General features: G+C 37.1%; 1 protein-coding gene across 7 annotated transcripts in view; it reads right to left on the bottom strand.

Moving 5' to 3' along the window:
* Positions 1 to 7,413: 7,413 nt before the first annotated feature.
* The window catches only part of SLC8A1 (solute carrier family 8 member A1), a 371,105-nt gene continuing 356,779 nt past the window's right edge, over positions 7,414 to 21,739 (bottom strand). For all 7 annotated transcript variants that reach the window (XM_072140722.1, XM_072140726.1, XM_072140724.1 and 4 more), the window contains one exon: positions 7,414 to 21,567. In XM_072140722.1, the coding sequence (XP_071996823.1) occupies positions 21,191 to 21,567 (377 nt within the window). In that variant the 3' untranslated portion in view covers positions 7,414 to 21,190. The remainder of the gene's footprint in view (positions 21,568 to 21,739) is intronic.

The following is a 21,739-nucleotide window of genomic DNA, read 5'->3' as shown; positions in this document are numbered from 1 at the left end:
CCATGAGGTCCAGTGCATTCTGCTTTCAGAGTAAAGGAAGGCATTGTCAATATAAGCTGAATGGAAGTCAATGGACTGTGAAATTGGGTTAGGCTTCAAGTTAACATCCATATAATTTTCTCTTTCAGTTTTTAATAGAGTGTTGGGATATTTATTATAGTAAAGGAAACCTACCATTTGATTTGATGCTTTATGAAACATACCTTGAGAATGCTGTAGCTACACTGATGCAGGATCATATCTTGTTTAATCCCTGAGCCGAGTGGTTTTGCTGATAAAACAGATATAACATTATGATAATGAAGCTCTGTTGCTTCTATGGCAACTTCAGCACTTGGTTCAGCGCTTCTTCTAGCAGGTGAGTTTTTCTCTGCAGGAGAGGATGATGTATTCCCTGGTTTGTGCCTGAAGGCAGAATAATCAATTGCTGCAACATCCCCCAGCTGCTATATATGAGTCATCCAGCTCAGGTTGCTTAGTCATGCTTGACTAACCTGTATTTGTAATTCCAAGCTCCTGTGTGTAATGTGTTACATGCTGACCCAGCTTTCCAAAGGTCCTGAATGTTATAATAGTTTTTTCAGCAAAATTACTCAACTCAGGGATTAACCAAGACATAATTCAGCATTAGTGTAGCTAAAGCATTCTCAAGGTATTTTTGCTTTATAATGCATCAAATCAAATGCTAGATTTTCTTTAAATAAGAAGGTATATATATTTTAAATTTGTTTAAAAGTTGCTCCACAGCAATGCTGTTAGTATAGGTTGCTTAAGAACTTTGATATTTAACCTATGTGGCCCATGCAGGTTCAGTGGTTAATGTTACATTCCGAGGAGGTTCTGTAACATGGCCTCCTACTTTGTAAACAACTTGAATTGGTGTTCTTCAGCATTTTGTTTTTATTACTCTGTTCTTCTTTATGAAATGCAGCTTGTATAGTTAAGTATTAATGCTTTCCTGAGGTTGTCTCTCTAAATAGCAGACAGAACCACACACAATGAATTAAACATCGGTCTGGATATTTTTTGGCAATTTTTTGATGATTGCTGGGTCTGACTTTGGGGTTATTTTTCTATGTTGTGCACTCTTTGGAAGGTTCTCAGTTGTTTAGGAATATTTTCCACTTTCTCATTGTAGAATAATGGACAAATTGTTTATGGCCGTATAACCCTTCCCAGATAGATGGAAAGCAGCCATGGCTTCTCATAGTTCATTGTTGATGATTTTCTTTCTTAGCATTTTGTTAAGATGTGCTTAAATACTTTAGACCAGCAAACTGCCAAAACTTCTGCTTTAATAGTGATGGTCCCACTTGCTAATAATCAGTTTATCAAGGGCATTTACTGTAAATATGAGAAATTGACTACTATTTACACATAAATTCCTATGGAAGCGGTAAGGGTGTACTTAATTCTTCACATGCTGCTATTGCATTTTGTTCATTGTATTTCAAGATTCTTCTCATTATAGTATGCATATATATTTATCATCACCAACTTCTGCCTTGAGAACATATAGATAGTCTGCCAAGCCAAGTATATGTTTATGGAAAACTTGAGAGTAATAGGTTTTGGTGGAACTAACACCTAGATGACAGATACTATTAGTGACCCCTATTCCAATGGGGTTCTCACCTCTTCACACACCACTGTTCTCACACAGTGTGGTGAGTAGTGTAGTGAGGGGCAAATACTTTTTGGAGCACAGTGTGGGGCCTAGTACACTTTAATTGTCTGCGGTATTCTTATGGACACAGTATGGAGATGTGATGCAACATGCAGGTGCATCTTGTACCTGGTAGAGTAAGGCTGTTCATTCCAAATTAAGACCCTTGGACTTTAATGATTATATGAACCGTCAGAAAAGAAACGCACACTGGATTTCCAATTCAGTTCAGAGATCACTGGTCCGAGTCTGGTTTATTTATATCTGAGCTTACATAGGAGCTACAAGGATTCAGTACAACTTTGATCTCATACAATCTTTATTAAATGAGATTAAACACATTTTGACATACACATAAATAGTTTGCTATGAACCTACTTTGTAATATAAGTTGTTAGATGACACTGTCTATGTCTATGAGTACTGTAGAGACTATCTTTCTAGTGTGTAAGACAACTCTCCACATGTGTAATCTCATATACAGTGTGTCAGAGAACCAGGTCCGCCTTCTGACTGTGAGCTGGGTCTGCCAGTGTAGGGGGCTTATTAGTTATTAAAGAACAACTGTTTTTTTCCACAAATCAATAGCACTTGGGATGTAGAACAACTTTGCCTATCATCTATGCAGCAGTTTCTTTGCTATACCCCTCAGATTATCTCTGTGCTGAAACTGTTCCTTCCTCTGCCTGTGCTGACAAGCAATGTAGACTGCCCTGTAAACAAACTCTATGGTTTCATGGGAAGGGGATGATGCTCCCTGCTCACAGAGGAGGAGGTCATGTGACAGTGCTCCCTGAGTATGTAGTAGATCTGGATGTGTTCAGAACTGTGGATACAGATGTCTCCTACACAGAATAGTGAAGTACAAGATCTCCCCTATTCCTTATCAGTTCCTCCATTCCAGTCTGTTATTCTACAGAACTTTCTCTATCTCTATCCTCTCCTCATGCTGCACCCCCTCCCCCACCTTGTCCTTGGCACTGTAAGCTCTGTATTTATACTGTGTAGTGTTCAGTGGGAAACTTAATTGATTCAATGCTAAATTACTTAAAGAGAGGACAAAAGGCATCAAGGGAACTGTGGCCAACTTTAATTGGACTTGAGAACAAGTACAAGAAGAGCTAGGTCTTGGCCCACTTCACCCACTGGTGAGAAAGATTTTTGTGAAACACTGTAAAAACAGAAAATACCATAACTTTGGAAAGGAAAGGATAAGCCACACAATGGGCATTGCTCTGTTTGTTTTTAAAGGGGGAATCACATATGAGAATTTGGTAAAATCATTATAAGTTTACAGTTATGCTTTAATGAAGTCAGCATTTGTAGTCATTACTTTTTTGTGGTTCTCTCTGAAATTTTAGTGGATTGATGGGGAGGAAGGGGGCAAGGTGTACTGTTTAAATGTTGCCTGTGAGCCAGTAGCTGAGCCTTCACCCTAAACACAGTGTGAATGCATTTTAACAAAAATAGGATAGAGGAAGAAATGTTACTTTTAGATACCACATGAAAGAAATAATTTGATGATCTATTGGTTGGCACTTACCAGACCAGGTTTTATTCTAGGAATCCATTTCTGGCAGCTTCTAGGAGAATACTAGCCATAATATGGTAATGTTCAAATATATTTACTGCATCGTGAAATCAAAATAATGTAAAGGTCATGTGATGAGACTTTACACAAGGGTTTGTGTAATAACCAGTGTAGGATCACTAAACCAATAGAAATTATCCTGTGAATATGAAATGGTTTAAACAAAGTATTTAAGCTATTTCCTATTCACAGGATAAGAGACAACTAGCTGATTGGTGAGGGTGTGACTGATGGGCACCCAGCTTTCCAGAGAATGCAGTTCCCTCACTTATGGGTAGAGGAGCAAGAATTCTGCTGCTCCATTCACTGTCTGGAGATAGCTGATTGATGTTCTCTAGAATTTCTTTAATTCCCATAAAACTGAATGGAGCAGCAGGACGAATGCTCATACCACCACTCCACCCATTAGTGAGGACAAGATTCCTGTTCACTGTAGAGCTCGGTGTCCTATTCCCACTATTTACAGGGAGGCACTAGACTAGACGAACCCTCACCAATCAGCTAGTTATATACAGTACTGTGGATTGAAGATAACTTAAATACTTGGGACAAACCCTTTAAGGTAATACGTTCTCAGGTTTATGTTTGTCATGTTTATAAGGTCAGAATAAAGTAGAGACACACTCTTTGATTCCAATAAAGTATCACTTACAATATAATATGCAGTAACTCATAAACTCATAGTTTATGAGGTGCATCATAAGCAGAGCAGAGTGACCTTTTGTTGACGTGTGCATGATGTGGAGACTGCTTTCTTACCACTGAATGAATGACACCTTCTCCCTATTACTATGAATATGGAGAATACTGTCAATCACTCAAGGGGGTGTGGTTGTCCACTGCTCATGAATATAAAAGCTCAGACAAAGCTTGGTTTGTGACATGCTGCTTAAACCTATTAGTAAATTCAGTTTAGTTGGTATCCCTTCTTTTTTAGCCTATTTCATAAAGAAGCCTTAAAGGGAACCTGTCACCTCCCCCCTACTAAATAAACCTCACACAGTAACTTACAGAAGAATAAAATTACTGTAAAATGACTTCTGAGATATCAAAGAGGCAGGAGATCCAGTTAAAACCCCCTGCTTTCTCACAGCCACTCTTGCCGCAGTGCCTCTTTTTGCTTTTTGCAGCCACTTTAACACCAAGCATGACTTTTAGGAAGCCAAGCCAGTATATTTGTTCTAGAAGGAACAGATTCCCAACTGTAGACTGCACTGCTTTAACAGTGTAGGGAACTGGTTTAGCTGTCCCTAGGTTCAGGGTAAGGCTTTTCCTTAAGGAGAACAGGAATGTGGAACCTACACTAGGGAATTCTAGGAAATATTCAAATAGGTTTTCCAGGATGGGACAAGGAAAACATTGACTATTTCTGCTAATTTAAGGCAGCCCATCCCTCAAAACGCATTTACATATTTCCCAGAATTGCCTAGTGGAGAATCAATGGCTATAAGTCTCCACATGCCTGCAAGTTGGCCTTAATTGGCAAAGTCTCCATAAATACAGATTTAAAAAATGTTGCTGACAATAATAAAATCCCCCACATGACCATATTAAATGGTCTGCATAAAAATGTGCAAGAAAGTGTACCATCATGAATTGTGTACACACTAAATACACAGAGGCAAAAAAATTGGCAGACCCTTACTTAAGAACACCTGACTTACAGATGACCCCTACTTACAAATGGACCTCTGGATATTGGTAATTTATTGTACTTTAGCAGTAGGCTACAATGATCAGCTGTAACATTTGTTATAGATGTCTGTCATTAAAGGAAACCTACCACGTTAATAGTAGGTGTAAGCTGCAAATACCGAGCACCAGCTCAGGGTGAGCTTGTGCCAGAGCATACTTTCGTTAGTGTCATAAAGCGCTGTATCGCGGTTTAAAAACACTCTTAAATCTTTATATCTGAAGGAGCATCTGCGCACCAAGCGCGCGACCGTGCGTGCATGACATCACTGGCTCTTCGGCACTTCCTATGTAGGCGCTTGTTGCGCCGAAGCTCCTTGAGATATAAAGATTTAAAAGTGTTTTTAAACCGCGATACAGCGCTTTATGACACTAACGAAAGTATGCTCTGGCACCAGCTCACCCTGAACTGGTGCTCGGTATTTGCAGCTTACACCTACTATTAACGTGGTAGGTTTCCTTTAAGCTTTATTGTTTTAGTGTCTGTAAATCATACCATAATGACAATTTCATCATACTGGCAGCCATTGTGGGGAATCAAGGGTACTCTCATGGGAACAATCAATGAAATTCCAGCTCACAGACCATGACTAAGGACGGTTGCACAGTTTGAAACGCGTTGGTGGATAGGAATTACACTGTGGATGTAAAGATTGAATTGAATAAATTTTGAACACGTTTTGGAATCTGGCTGAACCATCGGATTATTTTTCATGTCACCAAACTCTGCCTGAAAAGATTTGTATGATTGTTGTAATATTTGTATGTATTTGTAAAATTGATGAATTTTTATATATATATATAAGATTTTATGCTGTGTAGTTTCAATATAAGTTTTAGAGTTAAAACTCACACAGCCAATACTAGTTTTGGCCTATTTGTAGGTTATACATGTTGGATCACAGCTAGTTAGCTATCACTTGCACCGGCAAAGCATACATTAGTGCCATGATGATTTCGGATGCGGCTGAATTTCAAACTGCTATGTAGTGACATGGAGCTGGAGGCATTTCGGAGGTGTAGGTTTACTAGACCAAGCAGCAAGGGTAGGCAGGGGAGCTGGACTGTATCTAAGAGCTCCCCTTCCTCCTTGACTGGATATCTGAGAAAAGAAAAGAAAAATAAAAGTCATTTTTACAGCACAGTGGCAACGTAGTGAAAAGGGCTATGTAGTCTGTGTTGTGGGGTCAGAGTTGAAAATATGGTGGGACCATATTTTTGAAATCGGATTTGGAATAAAAGGGACAGACTCTGACTCCAAAAATATAAAATAAACTGTTACAATTAGTTCATTTTAGTATGTAATGAATATTTTTTCATCCGAATTTGGGGAAATTATGTAATGTTCTAGAAATGTCTGCTGCTTTTGCTCATGCTCAGTAGTGAAGCTCCTCCCCTACAGATCAGAGGGGAAGGAATGTCTGCACTTATCTTAGAACTGCTAGAGTGATCATGAAAACTGGATAAAGGCAGTATTGTCCAGTGTGTGTATGTGTATACTGCTTTATGTTTTGATTGGCTTTTCATCTGAGTTAATGTTTGTAGTGGTTAGCTGTTCTGATGGATTCTATACACTATACATAGAACATGAGGCAAAAACGAACATCTCTAACTAACATCTCAAATTCAGAAATACAGAAACACATGAAAAAGTACTATAGCTACAGAAGCCAAGCCTTCATATTACCCTGCACTGCTAAACATTAGGATGCGGAACACTGCAGTAATTCTTCTATATCTGAAAATTGTTAGAGATGTTGCTAGTGTGGTAACTAAATTGCCAACAACCCAGGGCAGTGTAGAGAGGCTGTTCTCTAGCCTTCAAATAATTAAATCAGGCTTGAGGTCATCTATGAAGGAGGATCTGATGGAGGCGATACTAAGAACCAATTCACAGACTCTCTAAACAAATATTTTTCAAGTACATTTTTTGTTAAAAACAGTTTTTTTTCCCCATATTGTGTTATGTTGCACATGTTGCATAATTACAATTTATTAAAGTTATAGTTCTAAGGTTGTATTTCAATAAATGTTTTTTATGTTCTACCTAAATAACTTAGTTATTGTATCATAATAATAATAAAACCCCTTATTATTTCTGTAAATTTATCAGTTAAACATGCCCCTTGTATATTACAGTCTGAATTAGGGAAATTGAGGAGACGGAGTCAGAGTTGGAGGTTTGGCTTACCGACTCCACAGGCCTCGTAGTGGAACCAAATTAAAAGCGTTAAGACAGCTTTACAGTAAGGTACTGTGTTGGGTTTATTTAGTAGGGAAGGGGTGACAGGTTCCCTATAATCTCTACTAGAACACTACTATAATTGTTATGTCATTGTAACGGGAATCATTTATTGGTAAACCTAAAGAACACCAAACCAATAAGAGTACGGTACCTTATTATTATAATCGACTTGGAGACTGACAAACCATAGCAGAGATACATACAAAGAGACAAAATGAATGAAGAATTTACAAACATTTATATTTCAGTGTTTGGAAAGGTGTCAAGTGATGGACAATGATTTTTACACAGGGGACCATTCCAAGCAAAGGGAGAGGGGAACATATTACAGCGATACAAGGTAGAAAGGTTAGCCACAGTATACACAAATGATAGACAGCTCTTCTGATATAGACAAACAACAGCAGTAGGTACACATAGACCATGATGACACATCAGTAATTGCTTTCCATATTATCATTATTGTCGTTATAAATTGTAGATTGCAAATCACAACATACGTCAGGCAGCATGCAGGAAAAAATGATTTATTTTTTATTGTTTTTTTTGCACCCATAACAGACTTGGCAACAGTATCAATCACTTATGGGTAGCAGTCCAAGAAGGTATATAGTTCATGTGACTGTGATCAGCACAGTTTATTAAAGGGTCATCTTCCAATGAATTAATAACAAAATGCACAGTGATCAATTAGTTCAGTAGATCCGATGCTCAACTATGCTCTATCATATCCCACACCGGAGCTGTGCAATGAGGGTCCTAGCACCTGCTCGTGTATAGGGGGTTATGGTCCCGTGGTTATCATAGGCATCAATAATCCATAACTTCCAAACGTCAGACCAAAGTAAAGGAACTCCATTGATAATACATTCTTTATACATAGAAAATCCATATCATGCAAAAGCATTCACCCCACTTGCTGGTTTCTGTAAAAGTTAGAACCCAATATAATAGGCTGGAATAACAACCATTTATTTTATTTTTTTTTAGTAAAAAAAGAAAATTCTTTTAACATCAAATACATTTCACTCCAATTGTCTAGTTCAAACATGGAGAATACACTGAGCAGAGTGATTTTGGCAGTACAGTTTGTATATAGAACGGCTAGAGGAAGCTTTATTCACACACGTTGGAAAACATGACATACGTACCATTTCATCAAGCAGATACCATTACATTTAGTTTTCCCGTAGACATCGCTAACCAAAATCTCTTTGAAGAAAACGGTAAATTTGCTAATACATCCAATACTGAGAGCAAAGGTTGATGGGTTTGGAAGAAGAGCTGACAAAAAGATGGAGGCCTCAATTAACTAATAAAAAAGTCGCTAAACAGTTTTATCTCTAGGCTGCTTAGTGCAATTAACAGAGAAACTACTCCCGCTTCTGCAGATAATCAAACACATACATGTAGCAGAGTTTTAATACTTGGCGAAAAGTTTTCAATGTACCCCTGAGAACTACAAGAAATTAGCATATCAATAAGTTTTTGCGAAACTTTCCATCTGCACATGAATGTAAGTACAGAGCAGGCCGGTTTCAGCTGGTGGACAGCTGGGGCACTGCTCCCACTGCCGATGTCCTTGTCCTCGTGCACAATATTAGTCTATGGGGTCCAAAATATATAGTTGTGCACAGGAGGCTTAAAACCAGTTTATTCAAAATGGAAATATAATAAAAGGACCTTTCCTTCCTCCATGTGTGTTTCCAGACTTGCAATAAGTTCATCTGTGAAGTTCTGCTTAAAGTGCACTCCGCAGCACCTAGCAGTATTGCGATCTGTCTATAGACCAGAGTCCTCTGTCTTTGCCTGGCACAATTTGTTTTTTTTGATGCTTAACAATTTGCAGAAATAAGTGATTTTTGGTACTTAGTTGATGCCAGACATTGTGCTTGTGAAATGGCAGAGAGAACCGTCTATAGACAACACACCAGAAGGAGCTGCAAGAGAGGCAAATGACACATATGATATGCTTCTTTTCCCCTTTTTGAGGACAATAAATGTATTTATTTATTCAATATAATAAAGCTAAAGGTGATTTCTAAGCTTTAAAAACCAGACCAGAGGCTGGGATTGATATAACAGAATAAACGATAACTACTGTATGTTCTGCTGACAAATGACCGCCCAATCTGAAGCTCCCTATCAGTCTCTGTTTACTCGGATGCAGTGATAACGTCCCATTTAATCACTGTCCTCAGCAGTAGGGCCACAGAGGTCAGTAATTTGTTGGGTAGGCAGGAACATCAGTGGGAGGTCAACCAATAACAGTGATCATCAATGGAGCGGTTGACGATTTGATAGTTTCTTCCATTAGTTTTTAATAATTCCTCTCATTGGTCCAATCTTATATGGACTAGGTGCCTCTACACCCAAAGATAGTAGTTGTTTAACCATTTCTTGAGGCAGGCTAGAATTGCTGATAGGACCCATCAGGGCGATTATGGACAGTTCACAAACCAAAGTCATGCCCAAAATCGCCATATTATATCTGTCCAAAAAGAAAGAAAATTAAATATTATAGAGGTGAGTCTGATAAGGCGCAATGTACTCATCTCTTGTGCTCCCAGCACCTGTGCAGTGATTCAATCATGCTGGAGTAGTACATCCTGTTGCAAGCACTGTACCTATGGCACATGTGGGAATGTACCGTGCCAACTTTATTGAATCACCTCACAGGTGCCGCAAGTGTCCGACCGTGGTAAGTATATACACTTGTTTTGTTCATTTTCTATTCTGGGCATAGAGGGAGATTTGGGACATTAAGCCACCAGACCATAAAGACCTGCTGGTGGTTTAGTATCCCATATCATTTTGACAGGTTCTCTTTAAAGCATATCATTTGGATAAGCCCTAATGTCGTAGATCCCAGTTCTTTTAAATTGTTTGTGTAATACAATGTTTTTCTTACATCTACTGTAAGAAAGTATCATCAGAAAGTATAAAGAAAGCATCAATAGTCTATGATAGGAAGGTCCTTTCAAACAAGCGATCAATAAACAGACATACTTACCTTGTGTTTTTGGTGCAAGCCCTCTGGGCCAAACTCCATTGTGTACTAGAGAAGTGTAAAGATTTAAAGAACTTTGCAACAAACTAGACAAAAACACAATGAATGTTTCAACTTCCAAACTTTCCCTACCCAATGCCATCTCTAGATTCAGGGAAAAATGTAGGGATGACTCAGCCCTCTTATGCATACAGCAAGTGTTACCTTGGAGGTATAAATTGAGTCCATTGTGAATTGTGTGTATGATCAATTCTTTCAAAACCATTTCAAAACCAATTCATCTGATGTTCCATGTTCACCTTCACACATTAACCAAATTATCCATTTCATGGCAAAAAATGCTATGCAAATGTATGAACATATTTTTTTCTGCATGTTTTGTTTTATAATATAGACATTGCCTATATAATATTATACACATGTATTATTCCAATTCCTTATTGACTCGAGTATTCCTTGTTTCAGCAATTTTGATGTATTCTCCTCTGGTACAAAACATATTTTAGGTTCCGAGCTGATTTTATGCAGGCGGATCACAGCCCTGTCAAAGCATTACTTTTCATTTAATCAATAAATTCCCCTCGGCCTTCATCTTTGATAGCTGATAACTTTGAACATACTGCAGCTCATAGGGTACAATCAACTGATTGCTGACATGGCAAGTGTTCCACTCAAATCACTGTAATGAAGGCATTTAACTGCTGCCAAAATAATGCCAACAGCGTTGACAGAAATCAACACTAAAGCCTATTACCAATTATTACATAGATTTGTATTTATGTTACTTAAAGCATAGCCTTGACTAGTCGTAGAGGCTCCGACCAAGTTCATTCCTGCTAATATAACAAATATAAGATTATGGCTTTTTTTTTTTTACTATACAGAAAGAAAGACATGAAGCAAGAATATAGCACATGTGATAGTACACTATATACATGTATCAAAATAAAATATCTTGACCTGAAAATCGTAGAAAGTAAGAGTTTGTATAATATCAATTATCCCTGAAAATGATTGTAGAAGTCTTCTGGTCACATATTGTGTTGCAATGGAATGGAGATGAGATATACAGATGTGCTGAATAGTACAAGCAGCGTCATTTGTATAGCAGCCATACAAATATTCTTTATGAAGCTACAATGTACAAATACAAGGTCAGGCATTTCAATGAGCCAATGTGTTATAATTCATCAAATACGATTCAATGCAGCCATGCGGCCTCATATACATAACAATTATACAGTTGACCTGAAATGGCCCATTTGTTCCATGCTTTGAAGAAGAAAAGAGCAAGGGCATGAACTCAAATAGAAATACACAACAGAAACATTCTTCTGAACACACATCTAGGTTATGTTTACCACAGTTTTCTATATGTAGGTCATACATGCATTGAGAATTGGAAAATATCATTATTCCTCTTTGTAAATTACTACTAGTGAAACAAGAGCTATAAAATATGAGCAGGGACAGATTGAACCATCATCAGTGAGCCCACGATCAACTCGTGTTCATGTTCGTCTGCGCGACCCAAACATATCACTGGATTGGTTTCCAAAAAGCCAATCTAGCAAACTGCCACCCTTAACAACTAGCCATGGCTAGTTTATTGTGGCATCAATTTGCCGCACTGGCTGTTTGCCCACTAATCCTATAATATGTAAGGATCGTGCGTCACTCTTCTCTAGTTGCAATCCCAAAGGTCCAGTAGGAGAAAACTCTAGAGGAGCCAAATCCTTGTTTATGGAATGAAAAACGACCAAAAAGTTTGTGAGGAAAATCAAATAAGAAGAACCCAAGTATAGCAATGATAAACTCCACCCTATGTGTTTTTGTCTTTTAGTCGGACCACTGTGCAGTTGGATTTGTAATTATCATCTTTTATAGAAGTGGTGGTATTTGCCAGAACTTTTAGTCTTATCGCTGTGTACAAAGAAGATTGTATTGCTGCCCGTGTTCGCGGCTACTGTAAACTGTGTTTAAGTGTACCTTCCATGTCGATGACACATGACTGCAAACAATAGACAACAGGTCGATTGTTTGCGGCCCATGAAAAGAACACCTTGATGTGCGGATAGCCATTGCTGCAAACGGGAAGATGTTGGCCAAGATTTCTAACTTAGAATAAAGTTGTTGCGAGATCCTGATGAAATTGATTAAATATATTTTGTGCATATGTACTTGCCCAGTTGTGCACCTTGCAGGTTTTTAATGGCCACTCGCTGTCATCCTCCCCTCAGAGAAAGATAGAGATTTTTCCACGACTTGAGGGAACTTTAACAATCTAAATAATCTCTCTGTTCATGAAAACTTTTAGTTGGAACCTAAAACCAGATTTTATTGCAGTAGTTTATATTTTTATGTATTTGTATCATGTGAATTCATGTATATCGAGCAGAAAGTTTCATGTGACAAACTTTCCAGGACAAAAACAGTGTATGGTAACAGGACAAATATGTGTTCCTTGTATATCAAACCTCACATCATAGAGCTAACAGATGTAAACAACGCTGAAGCCCATGCTCATTTTAATCTCATCCTAGGGGATTAACTACGAACTCCTGTAACAACATTTAATTACATCTCCGTGTCTCTATGATTGATCGTCTGGCATGGGTTACTGGAGCACCATGGAAATTTTAAGAAAGGGCAAAGAATTATAAAAGCTAAAGGAGTTTGACACTGAAGTTGGTGAACACACAAAAGATTTTATTCTAGGGGACGTTGGTGGAGAGAATTTCTGCTCCTTAGATTCCCCTGGCCATATCTCTTTCTGTGCATGTATGAGGTGGTTAGTGGTGGATCTCATCATGTGGAACATTTACAGGGGACCCTATTTTTATCAGCCAGAAGGACCCAATCTGTCAGTCAAGCTAAAACACAGTTTGTTTAAGTTTTGATGATGATTACTTATCAAAAAAATAGGGAATGACATTCTTATTGAAAAAAGATGTCTATAATACCTAGGTGCTCTTAGTTATAGCCTACATTTTAGCTTAAAGGGTTTTGTCTAGGAGCTAATATATATGGCTGGGGGGGGGGGGGTTAAAAAAAAAAAGAAAGAACTTGTATTTGCCTCTCTCCCGGCTCCCATTAAACCAGGACACAGACCGTCACACATGGCCTCTGTTAGTATACAGAGGGCGGCGGTGCTCTCCCAATTACCGCTGCATGCCTGCTACAGCATTAGTTTCTGGCTATGGCAGGCACGCAGCTGTGCTCTGGGAAGGCCCTGCTGGTGGGGAGAGAGGAGAGTATAGGTTTTTTTTTTATATTTTAAAACCATATATAAAAAATTCCTGTAACCCACAGTTTTATTGAAAATGTTAGGTTTTAGACTGTTACAGGTATAAATATTATTTTAAAAACTGGGATCTTGATGACAAATAGGATTGCCATTTTTACCGCATGACATGGATCTAGGGACAACAACCAACAATGTAATAAGAAATATCGTTTATTGTTATTTTGCTTTAAATTCCATGGCAAAAGTTATTTTTTCCATTGGCAGGAAATATATTTGTAATTAAACATCAATGTGATTCTTAAATTCTATAATGAAAGACTGGTGTTATAATGATAGACATAGTTCTTTGCTTGTAAAACACGTCACCATTATAAAAGTTTCTGTTACGGATTTTGGACTCCCAAACTTTTCCTGTCTAGAATGTTTAATTCCCCATTCATTCCACTTATACCTGAGTAATTAATCGACTTGCCTTTCTTTGGCTCGTAGGGTACCAGCCTACACTGAATATTAACAGTATTTCCAGGGTACTGTGCTGTTTATTGTTAAAGAGTCTTGACATTTCTTGAAAGGGATTACTGCAGGGAAAATGTACTAAATTATATACAGACCTCACGTTTGGAAAAGATTGTAGGCTTTACTACCCACTTGTAATTGATTTTCGGCATTTAAATTCTTTAATTGCAAATTGTTTCCAGTTGCTACAAAAGTTATTTTCATTTAGAAGAAATACATATGTAAGATTTACTGGAATAAGAGAAATAATATATTAAAAAAAATGTTTTTGAATTAACTACTTGAAAGGAGTTGTCTGCCATTTCTTTGGCAAGAACAGACAGCAAACAGTCAGGGTGCTCACTGCCAGTTTGAGTGTTCAGCTGTAATTCATTTAGTAAGATATCATAGGGGACCTTCACAACATTCACATAGTAAACTCTTAATTCTATTTTATTCAAGTTCTGTCTTTTCAACTGATCTACTGGAGCTGTTGTTAAGGACAAAATTTCATATAATATAAATTCATTTTAAAATGGCCATTTAACTTAGGCATTAGCCCTTCCAACCACCTTTCACCTATACACACTATACTTATAGAAGCAGAAGTGTTCTCAACATGAAGATATAAATAACTTGTGGAGATTCCAGAGCATGGAGAAATAATCCCTTACAAGGACAACCGCTTTGAAGGAATATATGATAAAAAGAACATATAATTATTGACTATTAGATATGTATCCACCATTAGCTTTTTATCTAAAAATCATTATGGGTTTTGATTTTATATTGTTAACTGTATAGTTTAAAATAAAATGTCACATTTGTCTTGAATCATTCAATCATAGGGATTGTGGTCACTCTGTGTGATGCTTACCCTCTCCCCTGACTACAGCACATGTCTGACAGCATAACACAGGAGGGAGGGGCAAGGGGAGGATTCCTCATTGCAGCTGAGCTCAGTACACAGACTCTTTACAGGAATCTGCTGTGTGGGTGGGGGTGTCAGTTTACAGTGATTTCTAAAGAAGGATCCCTGCAGAGTATGTGCAGCAGGTAATAAGCTTGAGTGACTACAAGGACTCTTCTAGACCCCATTACTGTGCTCTGTGCAAACCAAAAAATTATTCATATATGTGATCTGCAGCAACACAGTCTTTTCGCCTCTGCTGTCAATTGACTCAATAGGACACCGATCGAGTATGCAGAGCATCCTACCGGCCCCTCTCTGTGCAGACCACATGATGTCTGCCAGTGTTCACACTTGCTCCTCTTGTGACTATTTAAATATTTGTTCTTTTATTTATCATTATTATTTGATTTATTAAGTATAGTGTATGAGTCATAGGCTGATCACAGACTGACTGATATGGAACTATGTGCAAAACATGAGTCTTAAAGCTTTTTTTAGAGATAGTTTATAAAAGGAGGAGGCAGAAACTTCTGACCTCTCTTACACATTGAATTGTATGGCACAGGTAGTGTTTGCTTTTTGATTGAGACCATGATTAACCCCCCTTAACCTCCACTTTAAAAAAGAGGAAAAAAATTCAAATTTAAAAAAATGTGATACTAGATACTTAGGTGCGACACTTGCTTGTTAAACTGTATATTTTATACATATTTGTTTTAGGAAGGATTTATTATTGGGCCGCTTTCTTGCGACAGTTTTGAGATTTAGGAGCTATGCTGCATGTCAGATCGGATCAGACTGCTTTATATATCTGGTTTATGAGCAGTTTGTGGATTTTGCTACTTTTTAGGTGCAAATTTTGAAAAATTCACAAATATGGTTGAGATTTCTTTGCAATTATTTTGGGTGCAAACCACTTATAAATCAAGCACCCTATATCCCCATAATAGCATTCAACTAAAGTGGAAATATATTGTACATTACAGTGTTAACCCCTTAGATTGGTACAAAATCTTGTATCATTTGGTCCAAAGACAAAAAAAGTTGAAATTATTTGTCAGTTATACAATATGAAAAATATTTCTCACAACAATTTCTTTTATTTTGTTTTTATTTTTATAAGCATGAAAGCAAAAAAAATAAAAGTGCCAATTGACAAAGAAAATAGATAATACATTATATGTACAGTATCGTATGTCATCAATAAACCTCATAGTTTCCATTTATATTGTGATGATGTCATCTGAACGTGAACCACAAACAATTATCACAGTATACGTGCTTAATCTTACATTGGTGCACAAAACACACTATAAAATTTCCAAAAAAAAAAAAGAAAGCTTCCATCCCTTTCATTAAATCTGTATAAACTAAGTAAAATGGAACCCTGTGTACTGGGATACATATATATTTATTATTATTAGTATTCCAGAACACAGGAAAGATAAAAATTGTTGACTTTTATTTCCAAATCCCCAAAATGCAATTTTTTGTAATATTTCATGTTTTGTTGGTAAAATACGCATGCACTATTAGCAGTGAAGGTGTCAAGATATGAATGCAATATTTCCGAGGACATAAGTGAAATTAAAAACAAGTGTCAGATAAACAACAGACAAAAGTGCCGAATTTTGAGTTCCTATGATGGTAACAAAAGCTTAAAACATCCATTGTCTATTTTCGTATTGTTTGTATGGCAGTATATTCATTAAAAACTTTAATAAATAAACATAAAAAAGAGGCATTTATAACACAATACAAACGTTTCTAGGGATATGTTTGTATATGTGTTGTATTTTTAATTCCACATTTATTTTTTTATTACATTTTCTTAAAACCAGAAAATAAAGGAACATAATTCCTAGTTGAGATCTTAAAATCCTTGGCATAGTATAATAGGCTTTTAACTGCTATGAGTTTCAGCCATCTGGAATTTTTCTCTATTACATATATGCTGGCATAAACATTCTTTTATGTAAGAAAATGTGCTGGCGCATAGGCTTTATGGCCAATGTATTAACATTGAAAATGTTATTTTTGGTTAAAATAAAATTTTGAAGCATAGTACTTGCTAAAATGTGATCAAATATTCTCTTTGTAGTTCAACACTCTAAGCAAGTCCAACAAAACTGTACTATTCCTTAAAATATAGTCCGGAAAGTGCTCTTGCTTAAGGACCCTGGGAGGCCACTGTCAAAACCATTTAACCTCAAACCAAACAGTAAGAACTGGAACATAGGGATACTTAAAGGGATTTTTTTGAGACTTTAACATTGACAACATATTCAGAGTAAGGCCTTATGCACACAGCTGGAAATGTGTGGTGATAGTTAGCAGCACAAACTGCGTCTAGTTGATGGCACACAATCTATTGTGCACATTCACAGTGCATTGAGATACAGCGCATGCGCCATGTCTGGCCACACTATGAACATGCTGAGCAACCGTGCCTCAATGAATCAATTTTTGAGAAAAATTCTTTTGAATTCTTCTTGTTCCCATTAAAAAAAATGTAACCATTTACTTTTGCATTTTGTCTGTTGAATTCTTTTTGTTTCCCTTAAAAATAATTCAACTGTTTCGTGATATGTCAAAATTGAGATAAAATTTTGTGTGTTGAATTCTTTTTGTTTCCCCTAAAAATAATTTAACCGTTTTGTGATATGTCAAATTAGAGATTAAAAAATGTTTTTATTTTCTGTTAAATTATTTTTGTTTCCCCAAAAATAAATTAACTCTTTCATGATATGTCATGTATGTATTTTCATTCAAAATTGCAAATAATGTGTGATACATATCGTCAGTAGCTCCAGCGTCATTCATATGACTTTTTTTTTTTTATATAAAGCTAAATGAAAATAAAATCTAAGATTTAGTTTATTTGTTTTAGAGCCAGATTAACTTTATAGTCCTTCTTATTATTATATAGTCCAGAGGGAACTTGTCAGCAGAAATAAACCTAATAGACCCCTCCCAGTATGTTATCAAGCAGTTGAACAACTTCCAGTCCATCTTTCTTTTATAGCCCAGTGTGGTGACATCATCCAGAAACTTAATTTTGAAGTGAAATGTAAATTGCTTATATAAAGTCATGGAGGCGGAGAGTTTACACTGAAGTCACTCTCTCCCACCCTCAGAATGCCCCTCTGCTGTTATTGACATCACTCACCAGACCTCAAGAGAGCCAATTAATGAAGATCGTGGACGTAACGGCATCTAATAAAGCATAAAGGGCATTCTGGGGCTGGAAGAGCTTGACTGCAGAGCTAAACTCTCCACCTACGTGACAACCAATTTACATTTTATCTCAAAGTTGATTTTTTTGGAGTATGTCATCACATTGGCCCATGAAAGAAAGATGATCTAGAAGGTGTTAATCTGCTTCATAACAAACTGAGAATGGTGTATTAAAGTTCCCTTTAATTGCGTGTAAAAAGCTGCAACAGTATTTTTTTCAAGCAAAATAAAAATGTTACCATTTGTTAAAGAAATTTTGCATAATGGTTCTTAAGTTTTAGTCACAGGAAACTGAATATGTTTGTAGCAGTCAAGCTTCTTACAGGAAGATGTCTCCTTGTTAAAGGTGGCAAATACTTTGTTGTAAGATAATACCAAGGAATTGACTCTCTGGGGGAGATTTATCAGAGCAAAAGTGTTCTAGTTGCCCAAGGCAACTAATCAGAGCTTAGCTTTTATTTTATAAACTGCAGTGGGAAAATGAAAGCAGAGCTCTGATTGGTTGCCATAAGCAACAAAAACAGTTTTTCTCTCAGACACTTCTGATAAATTTTCCCCATTCTGTATCTTACAATGGCCTCAGCTTACAATATATAATGTCACAGAAGGACCAATAATAGGGCATCATATACTGATTGTCTACAGAACATTATTGCTTCTTTGGAGATGGGAAAAGCACTATCCTATCACAAAGTGTGTTCTGTAAATCTTACACAAACTCCTTTCCTTATCATAGAAAGCCATGAATCCACTTCTTGCAGCTTTATCAAGGGCGTATTAAGACTGCCATGGGTCCTAGGCTCTATGAATATTATGATTCCTAAAAGTCTGGAATTCACTTCCTACATATGGTACTACAATCAAGCTTCTTTGGTAATGGAGGATGTGTCCCTTCTGCCTGCTTCGAATCTGTGGTTTCAAGACCATTGGATGACTTTCAAAGGTCCTGAAATGGATTTTGTATGCATGTGTATTTTGAGCAGGAACAGATTATGCAGATTTTATGGGTTAAGGTCCTTCTCAGTATAAAATTTGCAGGGGGGGTTTGGGTTGTCATGGGCCCCAGGCTACCGCCCAATCCTCCTATGTTGTAATCCATTACTGAGCTTTATATACATAACTTTTATTTTGATCTAGTAATTCTGAAGTACCATCGGACTCAACAAAGCTTTTGGCAATGAATCCAGGCGTATATAAAGCATTGATGATAACCAACGTTTGACCTCATATTTTTTACGAAAAGCTCCAGATTGGTGTAGGACACCTTATGAATAAGGAGATCACGGAACGGTCTATGTGTATACTGAAGAAGCTGTGCGGCCGCAGGAGCACTTCAAGGTATTATTAATAATGCATGCTAAATTTGGGGTTGTGACGGTTCACCTTTTGAATGTTTCAACAGATTTCTTGCAACATATTATAAACACTGCAAACCTTCCCTTGGAATATATCCAATGCAGACTTATCAATATTGTGCTAGTAATTTGATAATGTCATTTTTGGCAGCAAAATCATACTGTTGCTACACTCTCAAACTAACAGAAAATGGATCTTAAAATAGTGACTAGTGCTCTGTGTAAGCTGCATGATATAGATCAGATATAGCAGTTACATCCGATGTTACAAACCTGATACTGAAAACTGAGTCTAAAGCATAAGAAGGATGGCATCTTAGGGCTTTAGACCCATATATTCCCTTTAGAAATGCTATTTAAAAAATCCAGTTTTGACTACAAGGCAATGGCACTGCTTTTTGAAAATAAAAAATAACCGTGGAAAATGTGCTATAATAATAATGAAAGGTGATAGGTCTAAGATAAAATCCACTAGTAGCAATTTACAGCCTCTGTTAGTTACTGTAAAATATATAAATTCTAATAAATACTTCCTTAAATAATTCTTTAATTTCCTAGGCACATTTTTGGTATTTAAATATCTGCATTTGGCCCATATTAAACCCTTCGGTGGGCAATGCAAATAGAGAGGCTTTCACATCCTTCATTAATTCTATGCTGCCATATTGTACTGTACTTTGTACAGAACGATGCTGAATTTACAGAGGTTGTCTATATTCCCCCAAACAACCCCTCCATTTTACAAAAGAAAACAAGAAACCAAAAAAAAAACAAAAAAAAAAAACCTAGAAAGTAAGCTAGCACAAAAACACAACCGTATCTTTCACATTCGATCAATGTTGATTAATGGGGATAATCGCTAAGCTATAGCATACACAAACACTTTTCATTCATGCACAACAGGACAGATAGAACAAAGACATTCCAAGACATGACTATGGGTATGGTTGGGTAGGTGCCCAGAAGACTCTTGCATGGATGGCTCTGGATGTCGTCTAAGCAATAGCAGACAAATTTGTCTAGACCAGCTTGGGGCTTCTATTGGGGTCATTTTTATGTAGGCAAAGCACAAACAGGAAAGACTCATTGTAGTTTGGTGACTTAGAACAGGGAAAAACACATGCTAGTTACAATGCAACAATTAGTTGGAGAGGAGAAGGCTACTTGTTTTGGTTGTTTTCGTGTACCCATTTCTTGTCCACACATTGATCTGATATAGCATGGCAAAGTCAAATGCCCTTAAGTTAGACTGTAGAATAACAATTTTGAACCCATGAATGTCTTTGTTGGCAAACTACTTCTCCATTTGCCACTTGGGTAAATTAGCTTTTGACATTGGATATTCGAAAATCAGTAAAGTTTCTCTTCCAGACTCTCACCCCTCTCACTCCCCAATAACATCAACAAAAAAAATAGTTACTAGTAATTCCGGCATCTTTACATTATAACAAAAAGGCCCAAGTAGCATTCAGATTAGTCATTTCAAAAATAAAAGTAGTCAAACATTTATAGTACACTGTTTTAGGTACAGTTGCAAAGATGTCCCTGCATCAATGCCTAGTTCAACATGATGCCCCCGGGTAAGAAACCTTAATTTCGTGCTCCTACCCATTAAAAGGGATGCTTCTACAGTTGCATCCCATCAGCAGGTAAGTGGAAATGGCAATGTCTCTTTTTTCCTCTGTTCATTCTACATATATTTATATATATTTATATATTTACTATGTTGGAGTGTTTCTTTAGAAGCCCGGTATGTGGCAGTAGGCTTCCATAGATGAGAAGAAAATGTACAAGAGCCACAGGAGACTAAAGAGGGCCGTTGTAAGAAGCTTGGCAGTCCGTGGCCCACCCAGCTCGCCACCAATCTCAGGCCGTCGTCTGTAGAGAAGGACACCTACGTTTATGAATGCAAATATGGTGAAAAGAGTGACAGAGAAAGCCAGCGTGCCAGGATTGACTCTAAACACTTCTCCACGGGCTGTATGGTAAATGGCAGCAATGGACCATGCTACGCCAATCCCAAGGAAAACATTCACAGCGTTGCTACCGGTGACATTACCTATGGAGGCATCAGCATATTGATCCTGAATAGCTGCCACTTTGCTTGCAAAAGTATCTGTGGAGACAAAAGGAAACAATTTTGTTAACGGATATGAGAAGACAATCAATCTACTATAATGTTGTACTTGGTGCACTTAAGCATCAGCATCATTTACAAAATTCTTCAAAACACAGTATTACACTAAAACCCTAATATCATAAGATCTAAATCACAAAAGATTTAAGAA

This window comes from Engystomops pustulosus, chromosome 3 (assembly GCF_040894005.1).
Source record: "Engystomops pustulosus chromosome 3, aEngPut4.maternal, whole genome shotgun sequence".
Classification (NCBI taxonomy): Eukaryota; Metazoa; Chordata; class Amphibia; order Anura; family Leptodactylidae; genus Engystomops; species Engystomops pustulosus.
The sequence above is the reverse complement of the archived record's forward strand: the minus strand, read 5'-3'. Positions and strand labels throughout refer to the sequence as shown.